Genomic DNA, 20,517 nt, shown 5'->3' with positions numbered 1-20,517 from the left:
GGAGAAAATGGTTTTGGTGGTAATGTTTTTGTGGTCTTGTGGCTATCTCTTACCACCATTGTTCTCATCTCAATCATAGTCTTCTCTTGTGCTGATGGTGCGGTACCAAGAAACAAAGATGATGCTGCAGAATCAAGTGTTTATGTTGGTGCTCCTCCTAGTGGATGTGCTGCTGCGTGTGGTGCAGCCTGCGGTGCCTGAATTCGCCCTCTATTGATCATCAGCATCTCCCAAACTTGACCAGCAGCAGTGGTCAGGACAGTTCTACTGATTCACTCACCCCACCTTAACCTACTACGATCATCGTCATTTTGTCAACTCAAGAGGACTAGACCATGTCACTTCACAGTCATGAGTGACACCTTTCATGTTTCTTCTCTTTACTTCTTTCTTCTATTTAGTCTTGATGTCCACTTTATGCAGTGATTCTTGGGAGTAAAAATCATGTCCAGTGTCTCCATGATGTATCCTAGATGTAAGTAACCATTCCTTGTGCAGACAAACTGCAGCACTGAATAAGTCTCCTCCTTAAAAAATCACGTCAAATATTATTTTCGCCATGGGAGTTTCTGCTCTGTTGCCGCCATGAGTTCATGATTTAATAATGAAACCATTTATTGGGATTGTAATTTGTAGTTGGTATGCCAATGTTTGCTGACACCAATATATTCTACGAGAAAAGAACTGATGGAGAAGGAATTGTGGTAAAGCTGTTTCTAAAGTGGACTTATTACAGCAACCAACCTAATGAGATGTCAAGAAGATAGTTTTTGAGCCCTCTTTTCTTCTTGTTACAGAAGATTGGTGATTCTTTTCCTTCTCATCAAGAAAGAAAAAAGAAAAAAAAAAGAGCATCCCGAGCCGTGAATGAGAGACTAAGCTAAGCTGCCTAAATTACTGCTACTTCAAGTTCTAGCCAAGAAATGTAATATACAGTGTCTTTGGGTGGACACGAATGATATACCAACCTACGTCCAAAGTGGGCCAACATCAGATTCCAACTTCCATTTTGTCCGCATTCCCGCTTTTGAGATGATGCAATCGGGCCAGGAAGGGAAGAAATAAAGACACGAGGCATCCCTAAACATCAAGTCAAGATGGCCGAGTTGGTCTAAGGCGCCAGTTTCAGGTACTGGTCCGAAAGGGCATGGGTTCGAATCCCATTCTTGACATCCAAAAATTTTTATCTACGCACACGCTGATGCTAAACTACTAAAATCCCCTTGCAAGGGATTGCAAGTAAAAATGATGCCGTTCCCTACCCTTTCCTTTCCTAATGAAACCTGGGAAGAAAACTTGAAATCAAAGTAATGAATTTTTCCCCTCAACAGCAGCAAGCTTTCTTTTGGGTGATACCGTAATAGGAATAAGTTTCAAACCCCCCCCCCCCCCCCCCCCCACAATCAAGAAAAACAAAGAACTACTTGTTAACAAGAACGAGGATATGCTAAGTTTAGGATCAAGAGCATAATTTCCACCTCTTCTTGGCAGGAGAAATAATGTCCTTGCAAGAATCATTCCCCTTAGGCATGTAATCATCAGAATCCATATCTGAGAATGATGAATATGATGCATGCATCCTCCTTTGTGATCCAAAACAACAAGAAGCTCCCTTCTTAGCTTGCTGTGCCAAACTCCACCCAATCTTGCAAGGCATCTTGACACAACACCAAACCGTAGACAATGGACAGCATACGCTGAACAGGCACATGCTACACACGCACTCTCCCACCTTGTACCAGCAAGACGTTGTGCCCTTGAAAGGAGAGGAAGAAGTGGTAGTAGCAAGACTGGCGTAGGAAAACTGCCCAGAAGAAGAGCAAGAATTTGGACCCCCCCTTTGAGCCATTTGCAGACTCCCAAGAACTACTTGTTAACAAGAACGAGGATATGCTAAGTTTAGGATCAAGAGCATAATTTCCACCTCTTCTTGGCAGGAGAAATAATGTCCTTGCAAGAATCATTCCCCTTAGGCATGTAATCATCAGAATCCATATCTGAGAATGATGAATATGATGCATGCATCCTCCTTTGTGATCCAAAACAACAAGAAGCTCCCTTCTTAGCTTGCTGTGCCAAACTCCACCCAATCTTGCAAGGCATCTTGACACAACACCAAACCGTAGACAATGGACAGCATACGCTGAACAGGCACATGCTACACACGCACTCTCCCACCTTGTACCAGCAAGACGTTGTGCCCTTGAAAGGAGAGGAAGAAGTGGTAGTAGCAAGACTGGCGTAGGAAAACTGCCCAGAAGAAGAGCAAGAATTTGGACCCCCCCTTTGAGCCATTTGCAGACTCCCAAGAGGCACTGCAGCAGCTTATCTCCTGAGCAAGCAACCAAAGCATGAATATGTCATTAATTATATGGATCAAAATTGTACCCTCAATCATACTTGCTTTTTCTCTCTTTTTCTTGCTTTTATTCCTTCAACGTGAAGAGAGAATATTTCCTTGACATTCCTTATGCTAAATTAGTGTCGGGAGAAAGACCGCTCTTTCAGGCCACATGCGTATAACCTCAAAAGTTACGTTCATATTTGATAGTTCATCACTTTTCTGTTTTCTTTCTCCTTTTTTTTTTTTGGGTGATAAAAGCTTGAAAGTTAACAAATGTCATCAAACCCCTCAGAAGTTCTCCCTACAGAATCACTCATATCTTGGTGTTATGCTATCATGATCGAAATAGGATCATAACAACACATTTTACGCTTCAAACTTTTTGGTCATCTTTGTTCTTTCTCTTTGCCTTTTCATTCCTTTAGTTTCAAGGTGGAATATCTTTTTGCCGTCCGCATGTCAGGTTCCATGGTGATAAAGATATTCCGTGCAGGTAGCCCTTACCTTAGGCCCATAATCCTACTACCAAGAGAACAGGCACAATTGTTCACGGCCTGAAGTTATGTCCAGGTCGTTTGATAGCTACTCCCACACGGCCTGAAGTTTAACTGGAGAAATGTATTTTACCCAGAGACAATCCAAATATGCATGTTCTAAAATTCCAATCTCACTAACATTCACAAGTTTACAACCAAAAGTAAAACCACCCCACCCCACATCTCCCCCCCCCCCCCCCCGGGCAACTCCCAAATGGAAAACAGAAGCCAGATAAAAGTCTCACGTTTTTGTTTTTCCACCCATGGCATCATTAAAATCCAAATGAAAAACAGAAGCCAGAACAAAATTATAAAGAATTTTAATAAAGCTTAAATTTGAAAATAAACTTTTATCTGTTATATAACTTGCACACTTTTCTAATCTCTTTTTCTCTTTTTTATTTGTTCATTACCTTTTTTTTTTTGGAAGAATTAAAACTCCGTATTTATACTTTATGGGCTCTTCATCTTTATTGAACGGAACCAGGCCCAATTGACATTCTCAGGACAGCACATTACTGTACAATTGGAAAAAACCCGTCCCTGCTCCCCAGGACAACTTCATTTCAACAGGCACGTTAGGGACCAAGTCTCCCTTCAGTCTTCTTCCAAACAAATTAGCCACGAGGGGCTGAAAAAATAGCTAACAAAAAGAGACAATGCTCGAAAATTCCTGTTCAAAAACTTCCCACATAAGTAATGCAAAGACTAGGAGCAGAAGCCATTGTCCATCTTTAACTTGAAACTTCAAAGCCAGTGCATTGTCGAGGCAATCTGTTTCATGCAGATGATAGGCTCAATTCCCCTTTTCTCGTAATCTTCGCGTTTAACCTCCCCATGAAATGTGGATTAGATCTAAGTCTCTCCTTCAAATATGAAGTTCGAGCATCGTCTACCAGCTTGTTTGCCTTCCCAGCCTCCTCAATTAAAGAAAGCAGTGTCCTGAGACAATCCTTTCTGTTCTCTTCCCGATGCTCAAACCTGATGAACAGAATGTAAGAGAGTGTTATTCTTAAAAAGGCAAGCAAGGGAGAAATAGTATTGCACTAATAATCTGTATGCAGAACCTAGCCACTAGACACAAGGTCATGACTATTAGTAGATACAGTGTCAAATTACACCAAAATCAAAATCTGAATAGCATATGATTCTGAATAGTATTGCAAGAACCTAAAGACCAGATGCAAAGCCATACTCTTCTGCTGAACGGAACAAAGTTCTGCACAAATTTATAATAAGTGCAAACATTTACGTTGATAAGGTAAACAGCAACTTGCACGGATGACTTACCTCTCACTGGTTATAGTGAGCTCATCTTTGCCTGGATGGTACCGCTTTCCAACCAGTTCTCTGAGACGGCGGAACTGATGCTTTGACAGCCCAAGCTCTTTCACAGTAACAGCCAATTTCACTTTGCGATTTTTTGGGTGCCATGCATCACCCCCTGGAGCGAAGACCGCACGTGTTTGCCACCTAAGAATCGGACCCTCACCAGGTGGATCATCCAAATCCTTCTTCTTATCAGGCACAGTACTGTCATCAAAATGTGGAGCCTCTGCCTCCATTAGTTTAGCACATTCCATGACCATCTGGTCCTCGTACTCCTTGAACAGAGCATAACCTTCTTCAACTTCAAGTTCACCATTTTCAACCCTAGCTGCTATCTCATCAAATTTCTTTTCCACCAGAAGCTTAATCTCGTCTGAGGGTCAATACGAAAAGAAAAACATGACTAAATATAATATGGACAGCACAAATTTATAAACAACATCTACTTCGAACGCACGCATAATAAATTTGTTGAATAGGTTTATAGAACATAAAACATAAGTTTCCAGTACTCTCGATTTCCCTACTAAGCTTCAGACTGAGTAATAGTGCTCCCAATTTGCAACATAACTAAAGATCCAAATCCATATATGATGACAACTAATTAGAATCCAACCATCACAAGCAAATGGATCAAAGAAAAGAACATTATATAGACTGATGAAACTTACAAGTCCCCTGAATAATAGCATGATACCAAAACAAAACAAAAAAAAAAAGGGAAAACTAACAGCAGAACATGGTAATCCTAGATTGAAGCACTGCCTGAGCAAAAACAATTTTTACTCCACATGCAACAGCAATATCCACCTCCTTTGATGAAATAGAAGATGTCGTGGAGAGGTTTTACACTGGCATAGAAGCACATGATCATGCTCACCGAAGCCCTAGAAGGTTTCTACAAGCCTCCTTGCAAATGGTACACTTTCCATGACAATTTCCCAGGTTAAGTGTAGGCACTTTGGGTAAAATCTGTTTCCACCTTCAATCCACATTTGTCCAGATAGACAGCAGCCATACCTCACTCTGTTTATCTAATTCAATCTGATCTCAGGAGTCAGCTAGCCTCTTTTTTTCAGAAATTGCCTATTGACTCCACTCCAAACCACAAAGACCATTCAAATTCTCATTGTATTCTTCTTCTGCTTAAAAAGGTTCTTCTCTATGTAAATGCAAATTTTTAATCATCTAAGACCCAAAAGGGAACTTGACAGGAGTAGAACACAACTCTCTGAAGCAGAATAAATAATCTTAAAAGATAGGGCCCAGCATCTGACCAAGCAGAATGAAAATTGGTAGAATGAACTTGACAGCCAAACCAAGCATCTTAAACACCAAGTTCAGCGAGCCACATTAACTTAGAGCGAATCAGAAGAGTTTATTGTCATGCATAAAAGAAACAAAGAAATAAATGTCACATAAAAAAGTTTTAAAAACAAAAATAACTAAATAGAAAACAAGGAGGACTAGCGTTCAAGCTCCATGAGCATCAATTAAACAGTCAAATCAAACCTTAAAATCTGCATTGAAAGAGAATCTGTGGGACATTGAGAGTTCTACCTGGTAGAAGCTTGTCCCAGTTAAGCATATCCTCTAGTATCTCCTCACACTCCTTTGTATCCTTGAGATAACCCTTCTCAGTTGCCTCTCTAACCATGTCATCCCATTTCCTGTCATCCATATTGAAATACTCATCTTGAACCATCCTCTTTGTCACAATATCCCTTGCATTGTACAAGTCTTCAATCTCCTCATCAGTCTCATAGACCTCCTCAAAATCTGATTCAAAATCTTGGTCCTTTACGTCATCAAGTGGTTGCATTTGTAATTCACTTATCACTTCATCATCTGTTTCCTCATGCTTCCCAGTCAACCTCCTCTGTAAGATCGCTTCAAAGATCGATGGCAGTGCCTCTTCATTCCCTTTCTTGAAATAATCATCTATCCGCAGCTTCAGCTCTGAAACCAGAGAAAACAAGATGAATCATCATTAAATAGAACATGAGATCACAGTAGGTTTCAATTAGCATGCTAAAACTTCGGAATAATTAACTACTTAACAGGCATGTTAATCAATCTACTCAAACAATCGACAAGCATGTTAAACAAGCTTCTTTCTGAAAAACCTAACAACATAGCAAAGCAGAAGAAAAGCAATATCCATTATTCTCACCAACCCTATTCCCCTTCCTAGTTATTTCTTCAGTCCCCAACCCTCCCCTTCTAAATCAGTGATAAGTACATATTATAAACAAAAGTTTAACTAGAGAAATGTAATTTACCCAGATATAACCCAAATATGTATATTCGAAAATTCCAATCTCACTACATTTTCTAACGTTCACAAGTTCACAACCAAAGTAAAACCCAACTAGCAAACCAAGCCGTTGAAATTCTAAATGCAATAACTTTGAATAATTAAGCTTAAAGCAGCTACTTAATTGACAAGATAACTCCACAGCCAAATAAAAGTCCCATCTTTTTTCCTTTTTACCCATGGCATCATTAAAATCCCAATTAAAAACAGAAAGCAGACAATAATTATGAAGAATTTCAATAATAAAGACTAAACATTTCATCCTGAATTCCTACGTTACATACCTTTGTTATCGACATCTTCAAGCGCGAGCTCTTTCTCTTCGGGTTGGTCCAACTTGGTTTCGGGTTGTGGGGTTGGGTTCGGATGAGGGGTCGTTTGGTTAGAGGAATCATTTCCAGTTTCTGAGGAAGAAGAGAAAAATCTGAGCTTTTTGGGGTGGTTCAGATTGTTAGGGTATAGTTTGAGGTGGGGAGATTGGTGGAGATTGCGAAGACAGAGAGATAAAGCTCTCCGCATCTTTCTTGGGTTTTTTCAGGGTTTTAGTTCCAGAAATTACCCAGCTCCGGCTGTTAGTGAACCAGTGGCTTCCTGTTTACTGGAGCATAGTGAACGGGAAAGCGAAGGACGATGTCGTTTAGTAGCGGAAATATGCGAGGGGGAGGCAACAATTATTTTTTTATTTTTTTTTTAAATTCCCTCTTGGTGGCGAAAGAAGGAGTGAATTTGGGAAAATCTTTAATACAATGAGGGGAAATAAATTGTCTATTTAGTTTAATACAACGAGGGGAAATATTGTGTTGATGTCACGCCTAACTAATATTTGTTTTTGCGGAAAAAAGAAAACATCTCAGTGTAAAAGTACAGCAAAACCTCTCTAAATTAATAACTTCTATTAAATAATAAATTTTTCTAGTCTCGACTTAACCTACAAAGCTAAATTAATATTTTTAATAAAATAATAAGATAATATTTTTTTAAAGCTTTATATAATCCTTTGGTTCCATTCATATCATAAATTAATAATTCACTAAAATTACATAGTGTATTTTCTTAAAATCTCATATTGCAATAAGAAATTATGAAAAATTATTGATGCTTTGAAAAATTATGTAACAAACTCCAAAAGTTTTTTCCACTGTTAATGTGTTAATATTCATCCAGGAAAAGGGGAAATCTCCGAGCGCATTACTTGAATTCCATGATCAATTGGAGGAGAAATATAAGGTGTAATTGCAATTTTATTTGCACACAATGCATCTTGGCCAAGAAAATGAATGCACAATAAACTACTCTGCATTACTTCTATTATCAGTTGAGTAGCTTGAGTTCATCCAGCCAACAAACATCTCGATCTGGGGGCAAGAACCAGAGGTACTAAACCATGCTGACATTAATCAGAGTTCTACATTCTGCACTGTGATTAGCCTTGAAGAACTAAACCAGATAATTAATGTGATCCTCTAGGGAGATTTTTGCTCCAGTTGGCATATGAATGTCTCCGTTATCCAAAATCAGCCAAGATATAATCAACCAGAAGACACGAAAAAAGGGACAAATTTGAAGCCTTGAATTCTTGCAGCATGAAGCCGTGCTTGTGAGTGAGTATGAGAGTTATAAACCTCATACATGACTCTATGTCCAATGAAAATCCTGAATTAACGAGAGGCACCATCACCATACATTAAGAAACGAACTATCCATCATAATTGATAAATTATACTTCAACCAACATTTACTAATTATCTTTCTAATTCATCAAGAAACAATTGATCTAATCAGAATCGGTGTCAGTCTCTTGATCATCACTCTCCTCACCATCCACTCCTGGCTGGTTCGGCAATTCCTTTATCAGCTCCTCATCTATCTCATCAGTCTTCCCTGACAACTTCCTCCTCAATATTGCTTCAAAAACTGATGCAAATGCCTCTTCATCCCCGCCATACAACTTCTCTATCTGCTGTTTCAGCTCTGAAACACAAAAACACACGCAAACACAAAGACCCCACATTTAATCCCCGATATTGTTTGATTTTTTCTTCCCCCAGAGTCAATCAATCAATTTGAGAACACATCATAGGATAAAAGCATGTACCAAGAATCTATTTCCATCTTCAACCCTCCAAAATCTTTAGCAGCCAGCTTTCTTACAGAATGAATGGTTAATGTTGAAAACTCACCATTTACTAACTCCATCACTGACCCTAATATCAAAATCAAATTCTTTCCAAATATCAAATAATTGAAAACCAAAAAATAAAAAAATAAAAAAGGTAAGAAAGTCCCTCCTTTTTATCACTTAATCCACGAGAAATTTAACTAATTCACCTTCTATTTCCGCAATTTCTTGAATATAAGCTACCAAATTGGTGGAGCTGAAACTTCAATTCTATAAAACACTTACCTTGGTTGCTGAGTTTGTCTGCATCATCACTGCCCTCGGATGGGCCCAAATTTGAGTCAGACGGCTTAGAAACTTCCGACGAGAAGAGCCTGTTGTAGTTCCAGGAAGATAAAGAAGAGAAAGTAGAGCAGACGGGTGAGGAGAAATGAAGAAGGTTTGGTGCAGAAGTAGAACGGAAAGGGAGAACGAGATTGGCAGCGTACGAGGAGATGTTTCTAGCAAGAATTCGATTCATGGTTCCAATTTTCCTCTGTAGTTTTGCGGGGGTTTTAGAAGGGGTTTTGATCTTTGTAGTTGTCCTCTTGGGCATTATTTATCATGGTTTTTAACTTCATTTTAATTTTTATTTTCACATTTTTTTGGGCCAAGAAGGAAAATAAAAATAAACATATTTAAATAAAATTAAGCTTATTTAAAACTTTGTAATTCCAATTTAGGGGAAAAATGAGGAAAGAAGAATTATTGCCTCATTGCTACATTTTCACCCAATGCCACCTAAATTGTAAAATTAGATGACTGAAACCTGCAACGTAAAAAATGGCAAACAGTTCTTAATACTTTTTCCCAATGCTTTCACTTTGGTGGGTTAAGAACAAGTTTAAAGAAATATAGTTGGCTTACGAAGCCCATGGTCCAATCTCATCATGGAGCTCACCCCTGAAGTTTATCAGGAACAGTTAAAAGTATCATGAATAGTTTAAAGACCTGCGCCAGTGCATTGGAAATTAGTAGGCTTTCGCCACGAGTGTTGATAAAAGTCTACAAGGGATTTGGTTTGTTTGCCATATGGTAAAATCCCTTTAGATTAGTAGGACAGCATCCATTGATTCGCCCCTACTTTGACACGGATTGATGACTTCCAAGGTTCTGCCTTTGTCAATACTGGAAAGAAAAAGGCAAAAAAAAAAGAGTCAAATTATTCGTTGCTTCTTCTAAATTCATACGATGCATAGTACGTAGATCTATCTAATTTAATGGTGGTTCAATTCTCATCGATTTCTCTGAATCCTATTAGGCCTCTCCTCTTCCAATATAAACTAGAATAGGAGTAGGAATAGGAATTAATTAGACTAGATATTATCGTCTGATTAAAAAAAAGTGAGAAAAAGATGATGAAAAATTGCCCCATGCACTTGAAATAAAATGATGAACAGATATTTCATCCAAATATGTGTTTGGACAGCCAATTATTTGGCCAAATATATTTGCTGACATCACCATTACAATTTCCAATACACCTTTTTATCTTCCCAATTACCTTTTTATCTCACATACATCACATCACAAAAAGTGCTACAGTAAAAATATTTCAAATAACTTACAATCCAAACACACTAAGTATGTCTTGTTTTCACTTTTAACACTAATCTTTCCCTTCTTAACAGTCCATTCTGCTAAAACATACAGATCATATTAAAAGTATGGTTGCATATGTATATATCCTTGAACTGGATTAGGGTCAGCTGAGGCAGGTGGCTTGGCAATATTGGACTTATTCAACCAATCTACAGTAGGTTCAAAGTGCCAATTTCTACACCTTCTGCAGAAGAAACATAAGGGATATAGTCTACCCTTTTGGACGTATGGACTCTACACTTAGTCAATCAAAATGTCTCTTCACTCTTTCAGACTACTTCAGAGCCTTGCGAGCTTGGTAAGGGTTGGTCACTTGCCTTTTTGTCTTTGCCTTTACATGATGTATGAGAAGATTACTTTACACTTTGGATGTACCTAAAGAAAAAATTTTGGTTATGAATTGATTTGCTGATGGGGGTGGCAAATGACGATTGATGGAGGTCAAGAAAATTTCTAAACTGGGTTCTGCTAAAATAGTAGTATTATAAAGTTCAAACTTCAAACAGAGTAATTTGTAAAGAAAGAACAATGATGGGTACAAAAATTAAAGAATTTAAATTTTTGACATTTAAGGAGGCGACAGTTTGAAAATCTATCGGTTCAACCACTGCGTTTCATTAAACAAAGCATACCCAAAGTCATACTATTACATTCACTAGGCAAAGCCAAGATATGCTACAAGAAATTATTCTTCCAACCGCTGCGTTTCATTCGAGGGATGCTGATATTGACACCGCCGGATGTGGTTTTATTTCTAGGATTAATTTAATACGATAAAAAAAAATACAAAATTGAATTTATCTTTATAAGCAAATATGAGTAATATTTCATCTCTTAAGAGTTAGTAATGAACTCGTTTGGAGTTGCGATAGTACTTTCACAATCGAACCTTTAGTAAAAGTACTTATTAAATAATAAGTCTATTTTTAAGCGTACTGTTCGGATATATAGTTCAATAAGTACTTATTGTATTGGATAGTGTGTGATTTAAAAATTTTTAAATGTATTTATCTCTTTATTTAGTTTATAATATAAGATTAAATAATTAAATTTAATATTTTATTTTTTTTAAATCACAAAAGCTACTCTAAAAAATTGCTTTTAACATAAAAAATTCTATTTCTAATTTTATGGGATAAAATTTATCAAAAGTTTTAAAAATATTTTTAACGTACTTTTTATCAAAAACACCGCAACCCCGAACAACAACGAAGCTAAAAGGGATACAGTTGTGATGGAACCGAAATGCTATTATCAGTATCATCAGGAATGGTGCTCTTTTTTGGAAAAGATGACTTTTTTTTTTCTAATCACACGTAGTCTACAGAAGGTAGATACATTAAAATCAATTATGACGCATCAAGCGGTCGAATTGGGTTATTCCTTTTCTAGCCGAATTGAATGGATTGGGCCGAAGAGCCAGCAGTCACATTTGAATGCGTCTATCATGAATTTGATACAACTGTAATATCACATGAAACCCTGTCATGATTATCACCCACAGTCTCACCTCTCACTGCTGTATTAGTTAGCATCATAAGCAATGAAGAGACGTTCTAATAAAGTTTCCTAATGGGTTAGAAATTCATCTCCAAAATCCAAATTCCACTGATACTCCTATGATGATCCTTAATTAATGGATTCTTTATATATATATATATATATAGAAAAGATCATTTTATTTAAATAAATCTGCCATTAATTTCAAATCTATTTGTATTAGTGTCACGTTTGTTTGATGTATTTTCTGTCATCATCGGTTCTTGAATATACAATTTGGAAAGACGCTGACATCTATCTTCTCAGACTACTGTGACTATACAAACCATACATGCTCCACTGTTGAGCTTCTAATAAATCAATTTTGCTTAATCAACAGCGGCTTGCTTTTATGTTAGCAATCCACCTAATTGCTAGCAAAAACGGTGGAAGAAACTACATAGCATAGAGTAGACTAGCATGCAAGTGTCTTCTAATCTTCTACTTAAGTATAATATTATTCCTAACAAATCCAAAAGTAGTTGTCCTTTCTAAGCTAATCGCGAGGAGGAAGAATAGTAGTATAAGATAACGCGGTGCTCGATTAATTTTTTGCAGCTATGGTGTTGACAAGTTAGAAAAAGAAGAAGAAGGGGAAAAAAAAAAACATTTTGGGGAGCAGTGAAAATATGATGATTGGCATCACCAATGGAAAAAAAAAAAAAAAAGAAAGGTCAAAAAGCAGAATGGTTAACTCCGTCAGCTTTGCTACCAAATGAAAAGTACCAATCAGCTTCTCTTCTTTTTGTAGTTTCACATTTGTCAATAAAATCACTTTCACTTTCACTTTCACCGTTTGGTTGCTTTCTTTGTCAAAAGTTTCAATTTTCAAACCAAGCAATAACCAAAACAATGCAAATAAAAGGGTCTTAAAAATCCCCCTTTTTCTTTTTTTGGGCTACAAAATTTTCTTCTTCTACGGAACAAAAGATGTGAAGCGTGTGGGATGCCTCCATCTTGGATTTTCTAGCAGATCACATAATGAGACCTTTTTTCCAAAAAGCTTTGCTTTGATAAAAGACAGAATACACACTAGAAAAAGTGCCAGGCAACAATTTGGGAAATATATCTTTGCAAGTGAGTTAGAGGGTACGTACTAAATCAGAATGAAGCGTAATTATTTTGAAAGTGAACTGAGACATGCATAATCTTCTTGTTTGTTTCTAATAAGCATAACCTTATTCCTTCCGCTAACGTAAAGCAATGGATAAAGAACAATATAATTACAGGGTCGGGTTCTTAATCCCTAAAACAGTGTTAGTATTATTATGATAGAGCAATAATAATAATATTGACTAGTAATAAACAATGCAGAGGCGGTCAATCCATGGGATGGGAGTATCAGTATCAGTTTTGTTTTTGTGGAGGTAAATTGCACACTTGTCTTTCGGATTTTTGTGTGTCCCCTTTGTGGCACTCAACATTATGCAAAAGAAATAATGTCTTGAGAAACTAATTAATGTCTATTTTATGAATGAGGAAAAAAAGAAGGCACAATGCCTTGGATACTAGTACTTGTCTAATTAGCTTTACAGGCATAAATAAAACAAATTTAAATGGCTCCATCCAAATTAATGAATCCAACACACTCAATAATAATGTTTTGAGCCCCATTTTCTTATTATTGCTTTGCCGGTTCTTTATTGTACACTAGAAGAATAAATGAAAGAAGGCCATCCTTCCCTCTACCCAATTATGCAGTGTTTTTTTTTTTTTTTTGTCCTTTTCAATAATAAATGAATTCAAGTGTGTTTGGATAGGAATTATCTGCTCAAAAATTATTACGTGAATCACTAAATGATCGATGTTTCATATTTATTCTTTTTTTTTGTCGGAGACGACAATTATTGTATAATCTAATTTATTCTACTTTAAGGGGGAGGGAGCGGACCTAAGGAGACCCAGAAATAATCCGAAAAGAACTAAATCACCACCGAATCAAATGGGTGCACAATACATTCGGCTGAATTTTTTGAAACAAACCACTTAAATGTAACATTTTGGTGCCACCAAGCTAGGTGGTGGCTACCAGCATGTTTCATATTTATTCACTCAAAGACATCACTCAATTTTAGATCAAAGTACAAAAAGTCAGAAGTACGTTTAAGCTGCAATATGAGGTCATGGCACAAACCTAAAGTACAATGTCGCCGTGCATGAGAAAATAATGTCCGACTTCCACCGTGAGAAGCCTCAACATTAAGGCAAGTTCTTTCTGCAGCCAAAGTTGCACCTTAGTCCTACACGTTTTTGATCTTTACTTTTCACATAATTATAGTAAAAAAGAAAAAAAAAATCTCAAAATTGCATTTACATGTTGCACTAACGCGTATGAGAAGAAAGTTTTGTGGTCCAAACTAAGGATGCATCACCTTTAATTACTAGCACTTCATATTTACGAGCGCATCAATTGAAAGAAAAAGAAATTTACATCAACCATCATTATCTTCTTTCCACCAAAAACACTATCGAGTTTGTCTGGACAGTGCTTTATTTGTCAAAATTTATTTGTCGATTGATATCATCAACATATTTTCTAATTATATTTTTATCTCATATATATAACGTTAAAATAATGCTATAATATTTTTTTTTTCAAAAAGTCATTTCATATAATCTAACTTTGCTTGTGAGATGTACGTGACTAAACCTGCATTTCTGTAAAGTCTCGAGGGAGGAAGACTTTGGTCTTATTTGGCAAGCAAGTTTTTGGTCAAGTTTATTTGCTACAAGTTTTTTAACAATTTTAACTATAATAACCTTAAAAAACTTTTTCAAGTTTTTAAACTATGCATTTCTTTTTTTTTTTCAGACTTTTGAATTATACATTGCAAAATATTAAAAAATTTATACACTACAAAAAATTTTTTATAACTTTTACAATAAATTACAGTTAAATTTTAAACAAATATCTAAAAAATTCAATTGACAAACAGGTCCTTTGTGTTGAAACAATTCTTGTCCATAATGGAAAATAATTCGCTTTGCTAGTAAAATTTTACTGCTCACATATCACCGTCATTTGATAAAAGTAGGAAATAGCCTGTATAGAGCAGAGGGCATGAAGGAAAATTGGACTGATGTATCATGTATGAACAATTGGCAACAATCCCATCAATGCATTCCTACCATCATTTAATGTTCTCCTTTTTTTTTTTTTTTTTATCAGCAATGATATATTTATATAACTTACTCTATCCTAATTTAGGAGCGAAACTGTGATAGGAGGCCAGTAGATATACAGACCTAACTAGATTAAGAGAATGCTATAATATAATTTTTAAATTTTTTTTACTGTAAGTGAGATTTGAACTCTCACTTACAGTTTAAGGAAGGACTTAAGTCCCTCTCTGGTGGTGGGATTGGCTCAGTGGTTATTTAATGCACTCTTATCTGGGTCCTCAAATACGACGCAAAAAGAGCTGGAATTACCAAGAAAGAAACTCAGAAGAATGACAGTCCAAAGACTACGCAGGAGCCTCCTCATTGGACCCTCCCTTTCTGCTTGTTTGATGCTTTCCATTGAAGACATCCCAAGAGTCAATACAGACTTTCCTCGCATGATTAAATCTGTTCTTTCCCTAACAAACTGCGAGGATGATATCATGGTGCATTAAGTACTTACGCTAGTCATGATTGTTGACTCTTCTTCTTCCTCATGTGACAAAAGATGTGAATTTGCAGCAGGCTCTCCTCCCAACAGAGACAGTCTTTTATCAAACACATGAATTATCGTGTGCTCCTAATCCAATTAGCTAGAATTAATGATCGTTTAACATTCAGTTCGATTATTCACGTTCCGAGTTTAAGTTCAAATGCACCTAGATGGGGTATGACTTGAAGGAAAAAAAGGAAGAAACTTCAAAATTTAAATCACAGGGAACAAGAATTGCTTGCTACATGCATGGTATGGAAAAGAGACAGAATCCAAATAAAGAGGAGGGAGGGATACAGGTCTTTATCATTTTGTTAAAGTGTAGTATTTTCCTTCTAATTTAAATCATTAAGCTATATGCTAAAGCAAAAGCAAATTTCTAGTAAAAAAATAGACGTACAATTGCAGGAATTCAGACCTAAGGACTGCAGCCTGCCCGCAGGCCTCTCGCCTCTGCACTGCAGCCACATATGGCTACTATTTAAGTCGTTGAGTCGCCCACACTGCCAACAAGAAGACAAAACTGAGCCCACTTATGACGTTTCCAATCTATAAAGAAAAGAAATGTGCTCATCCTTCTCTGCACCTTTACCAAATTCAACTCTAATCAAATAAAGAGAAATCCCATATCTCCAAACAAATTCCAATTCTTTACTCCACCTCCCCATCCCACTACTGTCTTCAAATCTCTTTTCCCGTATTCCCTCCTGCTTCTAATTCCATTCCTCCTCCACTATTTGAGCATCCATTTTTCTTGCTTTCTCATCTCACAAACTTCTCACTTTCTACTGCAGCTCATTCCCTTTAACATTTCTCCTCTTTCTCACGCACAAACGCCCTTTCAAATCACGCACGCTACACGCAATCGAGAAACAGGCTCCTATTGGGGGGGAGAGATATAAAATTTTTTCTGTTCTTTCAATTTCTTCATCAAAACAAAAGTGGCCCTCTTCCTCTGTCTCTGTCTAGAGATCATTTCAAACTGGGGTGCTGTCTATCCTTTTCTTCCTCCCTACACAGCCATGCCAATGGTGATACCGGAAAGCTCAGCAATTGGTGATACCGGTAGATATAGAAGATCAAGAAACCTTAACTTCAGCCAAAATCAACACCAACCCATCTCAGAAACAGATCCAATCCCTTCACTCGTCGACTCAAATCGCTCAAAATCAACCATTTCCTCTCTACTTTTTCCCACCAATGACCATCACACATCAGCCTCTCATAAAAAGAAGAACTTTTCATCAGCAACTTTCAGGGGATTGGGCTGTACTGCATCATCACAAGTCTCAGTTCCTGCTGTTATCAGAACATCAGCTGATTGGGACCCCAAGAAAGTCAAGAAGAAAAAGCAGAAGAGCAAGAAAAACAAGGACCACAGTTCTTCAGCAGCTGCAGCTGCAGCTGTCGTTTTGGGCGGAACAAATATTAATTCAACGACATCTTTGACTAATACTAACACCAGCAATAGTAATCATAATAATAATAATAATCACAACAACAATACCAATCCTTTATCATTATCATTATCTTCGAGTTGTGTGGCTGTACCTGATGTTTGGTGTGGTCCTGGAATGGGGTTAACCACTGATGCTGCTTCTGTGGATTGTGTTGTTTCAAGAAGGCCTGTCACTGGGAGAGGAAAAGTTGATGTTGAAAAGACGAGCCATAGGGAGGTAATCTTTGGCTTCTGTGGCAAATTGCCTTATTCTTTTTGTTTTCTTTCTGGAAAGAAATTGTATCCAAGATAGCACTTTTGTTTGCTTAGGAATTGGGCTTGTGCATTTTTTGTGTCCATTTGCTGCTTCGTTTGGTCTTGGTTTGTGATAATACGTGGTTCCCATGTTTTATTTGTACTTTGTTTATGTGCCTTGACATGTCTTTGTCAAGGATGATAGCTATACTCTGGGATTTGTTTAAGAAAAATTGAATCTTGGGAGGATTAGTTAATTAGTTTGAAGAGGCATTTTTTCCGGCCCTCCATTCGGGCTGAGTAATTGTTTCCACTGGTCTGTTTTTGGATGGCTAGGTTATTTTTCTTTCAATTTCTTATGTTGTAGGAGTCTGTAATTTTAGGCCATTTGAATTATTTCGGAAAGATAGCTTTTCATGTCGTGTGGTAATCACCTTACTATGTACTCTATTGCTTTTGCAATCTGCACCAACGAGTTAGTCAATGTTTAGTTTTGCATCTAGATTTTTAATTTATGGCTACTGCATTTTTCCACTTGATGGTCTTTCCCCTCATTGCAGTTGTCAAATATTCCTTACTCACTGTCAATCTTTGGATTCCTTTTTCGTGGCTTGTACCTTTGTTTCCTTCCTTCTTGTGGGACCTTACTGTTTTGAGTGGTTTGGAATTTGTAATGGACTTTCTTTTCTTTTGTATTCTTGAACTGACTCTGTTTTTTGCCAGCGTCCTTCATATTCTGTAAGGAGGATGGTGACCCCTGAGGAGATCCCTTTTCTTGATTCTGATGCTACATTTTCCATCCCACGCTCTCGGTTAGATGCATTTGGATCTAGGCGTCATCGCCATGCTCGGCATGGTTTCCCAGAAGGGCTTGCTGAGGTTTGTCTATGCTTTGTTTCATTGATTAGTCTTTTCTGTATTGAGAACAAAATCTGTTTTAATGCTTCCCTCAATATCTTGCACCATGACATTTCAACTCTGAAGCAAATCAAATTCCATTTGGATAGAGAGGCCATACTGACTGATCCTTGAGGTTGCATGCTTCTGCAGTCTTGATTAGCGTTCTTGTATATAATGCCTCTAGCGTTACCATCTATACTTGGCACATTGCTTGCCCATGAGGAATTTTTTCATTAGTGCGATAAAGCTATATACACTTTTACTACAGGACTTCTGATATGCAAGGTTGCAGAGGACAACCTTACTTTGGATTAGAGATTTAGAGCCACTGAGCATGTGAATGTCAAATGTCTCACTTCAGGCAAAGCTCTATGAGCCCAATACCGTTGTGGCATCATAGGCTAGGTTGTCTACCATGACTGCAGTTGCCAAATCCTCTGAGATGTGTAGTTTTGGCATTATTGCAATAATGCAGTCTTGCCACTTAAAATCAAGTCCAAGAGTTGAAAACTAGTGAATCCTAAGATGGAAAAAATGCTTCAATGTGTTTTTTCCTCAAAGCTTCTACTGCAAGCTATGTAGATAAAATGGCAAAAAGCTTTCTCGTTGCAATTAAATCATTATTTGAAGACAGTATATATTGAAGAATCCTAATCCACAAAAAGCACAAAATCATACCCAATTACTATATAATAGATGAATGGTTTCTGTACAACACTCAGGCTCCTTTCCTATTCTCTATGTAGATAGTGCAACTTGTTTTGTGATGTGTCACGTTAACTTGCACAAAAGAACCTATGGTCCAATTATCATTATTATTTTGCAATTATTCTCCCTACAATCCCTTATATTTTGTCTGTCGTTCCTTTTGACATTTGGAAACGTTAGAATTAGCAAAATTCATGTACAGTTTTTGGCATAACCAGTCCATACATGGAATTCAATAAAATTCTAGAATAATTTAAACCATGATATGTAGGATTGGTCCAAAATTGACTAGTTGAGAACCACAATTCAATCCAGGAGACTAGGAATCCTTTTGGTTACTTACCTTTATATGATCTAAAAGAGGTAAAATCTTGCCTACACCAAGGTTCATGATATGGCCCGCAACTCTTGTAAGCTGCCACACGATTAATTAGTCATGTGGGTCCCCTTGCTTAATTCTACGCTCCTTGTGAGATTCCAAAAAGAAAGGATGGTATTTGATACGTGGTAGGATTAATGTTGGATTTGATTCCATAAATATAGATGTCACAAGTTCTATGGGATGCTGTTTCTTGAAAAAGTCGTGTCCCTGTATGCAATAAATTCGAAGTTCTAAGTTTAACACGCAAATCATCAGCTAGTTTTATAGTCTCTGTTGAGTGTACGAGTAATAGCTGAAGTCTAAATGTCTAAATACAGATTGTGATGCTACAAAGTAATCTTCTGATGGGAGGAAGATCAGGAGGTGCAGATCGATTTAGGGATTGGAGACTTGATATTGATAGTATGTCGTACGAGGTGAGAGAGTTTATCATGAATATTGTGCTTGTTTTGATTGGTTTTGCATTCACTTTTATATAGCATCTGACACACATGCAATCTTGGCCCGGGATAAACAGGAATTGCTGGAACTTGGTGATAGAATTGGGTATGTAAGCACAGGATTGAGAGAAGATGATATAACTCATTGTCTGAGGAGAACGAGAAACCCTGTTACGGATAATTTGCGGTCCAGTTTGATCATAGAAGTGGAAAAGAAGTGCAGTGTCTGTCAGGTTTGTTTTGCAAAAATATTGGTTGCCGTAGTTCTTGATTTTGAGTTTCATCCATCGGCTGCATCTTTTTTATTTTCATAAATTTTGCTTCTGTGTTTCTTGTATAGGAGGAATATGATGCTGATGATGAGATGGGCAAGCTGAACTGCGGACATCAATTTCACATTCAATGCATAAAGAAGTGGCTTAGCCAAAAAAATGCCTGTCCTATTTGTAAGACTGAGGCTGTTTCCCGTGGTTAGATTAGATGAAGCTTGCAGACGGTTAATGTTTTCATTGTATAGAATTCATCATGTTGAAAATCAAAGTTATTCTTTGAGGTGGTATCTCAATTCAATATGCTCAGCAAATTGATGAGCTTTTTGTTTTCAGCAACCTCATCATCATGTAAGATTGTGGTTATGAAATTCTGAGAGCATGACTTGAGCTTTCAACAGTCTTGCATTACATATGTTATACATTTTCTTCCATATGCCTCCAAAACTGGGTGTTTTAGATGGACATACAGTGTCATTCTGTAGATTCAGTGAACCAAAACTTGGTGCTTTTTGGGTTCTTGAGAGCTTCGGGCTTGAAGTCCTTAATTGAAAGTGAATTAATGGACTCCGGAACAATTAGAATGCTGAAGATCGAGTGTGTGTTTGGTTATCATACTTTCCCCCAGAAACATTGCTATAACAC

General features: G+C 37.1%; 3 protein-coding genes and 1 non-coding gene across 4 annotated transcripts; 2 read left to right on the top strand and 2 right to left on the bottom strand.

Moving 5' to 3' along the window:
• The first annotated feature begins 1,091 nt into the window (after positions 1-1,091).
• TRNAL-CAG (transfer RNA leucine (anticodon CAG)) lies at positions 1,092-1,172 on the top strand. Its single transcript has one exon. It is a non-coding gene; the product is annotated as a tRNA-Leu (tRNA).
• A 2,234-nt stretch (positions 1,173-3,406) lies between these two features.
• LOC113738447 (uncharacterized) lies at positions 3,407-7,141 on the bottom strand. The gene is made up of 4 exons (XM_027265653.2): positions 6,811-7,141; positions 5,770-6,168; positions 4,171-4,582; positions 3,407-3,861 (listed from the first exon to the last, which is right to left on the bottom strand). The coding sequence occupies exons 1-4, from the start codon at positions 7,043-7,045 to the stop codon at positions 3,660-3,662; spliced, it is 1,248 nt and encodes a 415-aa protein (XP_027121454.1). The 5' UTR covers positions 7,046-7,141; the 3' UTR covers positions 3,407-3,659.
• Positions 7,142-8,184: 1,043 nt separating this feature from the next.
• LOC113739490 (uncharacterized) lies at positions 8,185-9,255 on the bottom strand. The gene is made up of 2 exons (XM_027266709.2): positions 8,931-9,255; positions 8,185-8,497 (listed from the first exon to the last, which is right to left on the bottom strand). Exons 1-2 carry the CDS (start codon positions 9,238-9,240, stop codon positions 8,301-8,303), a joined length of 507 nt encoding a protein of 168 aa, XP_027122510.2. The 5' UTR covers positions 9,241-9,255; the 3' UTR covers positions 8,185-8,300.
• A 6,799-nt stretch (positions 9,256-16,054) lies between these two features.
• LOC113742096 (uncharacterized) lies at positions 16,055-20,270 on the top strand. Its single transcript, XM_027269802.2, has 5 exons — positions 16,055-17,156; positions 17,897-18,052; positions 19,481-19,579; positions 19,681-19,836; positions 19,944-20,270. The coding sequence occupies exons 1-5, from the start codon at positions 16,503-16,505 to the stop codon at positions 20,076-20,078; spliced, it is 1,200 nt and encodes a 399-aa protein (XP_027125603.2). The 5' UTR covers positions 16,055-16,502; the 3' UTR covers positions 20,079-20,270.
• The last annotated feature ends 247 nt before the right edge of the window (positions 20,271-20,517 follow it).

This window comes from Coffea arabica, chromosome 4c (assembly GCF_036785885.1).
Source record: "Coffea arabica cultivar ET-39 chromosome 4c, Coffea Arabica ET-39 HiFi, whole genome shotgun sequence".
NCBI lineage: Eukaryota > Viridiplantae > Streptophyta > Magnoliopsida > Gentianales > Rubiaceae > Coffea > Coffea arabica.
The sequence above is the reverse complement of the archived record's forward strand: the minus strand, read 5'-3'. Positions and strand labels throughout refer to the sequence as shown.

Bases quoted from the DNA above. Each gene is read 5' to 3' on its own strand.
- LOC113738447 (XM_027265653.2), bottom strand. From the start codon at position 7,045: ATGCGGAGAGCTTTATCTCTCTGTCTTCGCAATCTCCACCAATCTCCC. The intron at 6,169-6,810 runs GTATGTAACGTA...CTCTGGTTTCAG, and splicing joins TGAAGATGTCGATAACAAAG to AGCTGAAGCTGCGGATAGAT. The intron at 3,862-4,170 runs GTAAGTCATCCG...TCTGTTCATCAG, and splicing joins CTCACTATAACCAGTGAGAG to GTTTGAGCATCGGGAAGAGA.
- LOC113739490 (XM_027266709.2), bottom strand. From the start codon at position 9,240: ATGCCCAAGAGGACAACTACAAAGATCAAAACCCCTTCTAAAACCCCC. The intron at 8,498-8,930 runs GTAAGTGTTTTA...TTTGTGTTTCAG, and splicing joins AGACAAACTCAGCAACCAAG to AGCTGAAACAGCAGATAGAG.
- LOC113742096 (XM_027269802.2), top strand. From the start codon at position 16,503: ATGCCAATGGTGATACCGGAAAGCTCAGCAATTGGTGATACCGGTAGA. The intron at 17,157-17,896 runs GTAATCTTTGGC...GTTTTTTGCCAG, and splicing joins AAAAGACGAGCCATAGGGAG to CGTCCTTCATATTCTGTAAG. The intron at 19,580-19,680 runs GTGAGAGAGTTT...CGGGATAAACAG, and splicing joins TTGATAGTATGTCGTACGAG to GAATTGCTGGAACTTGGTGA.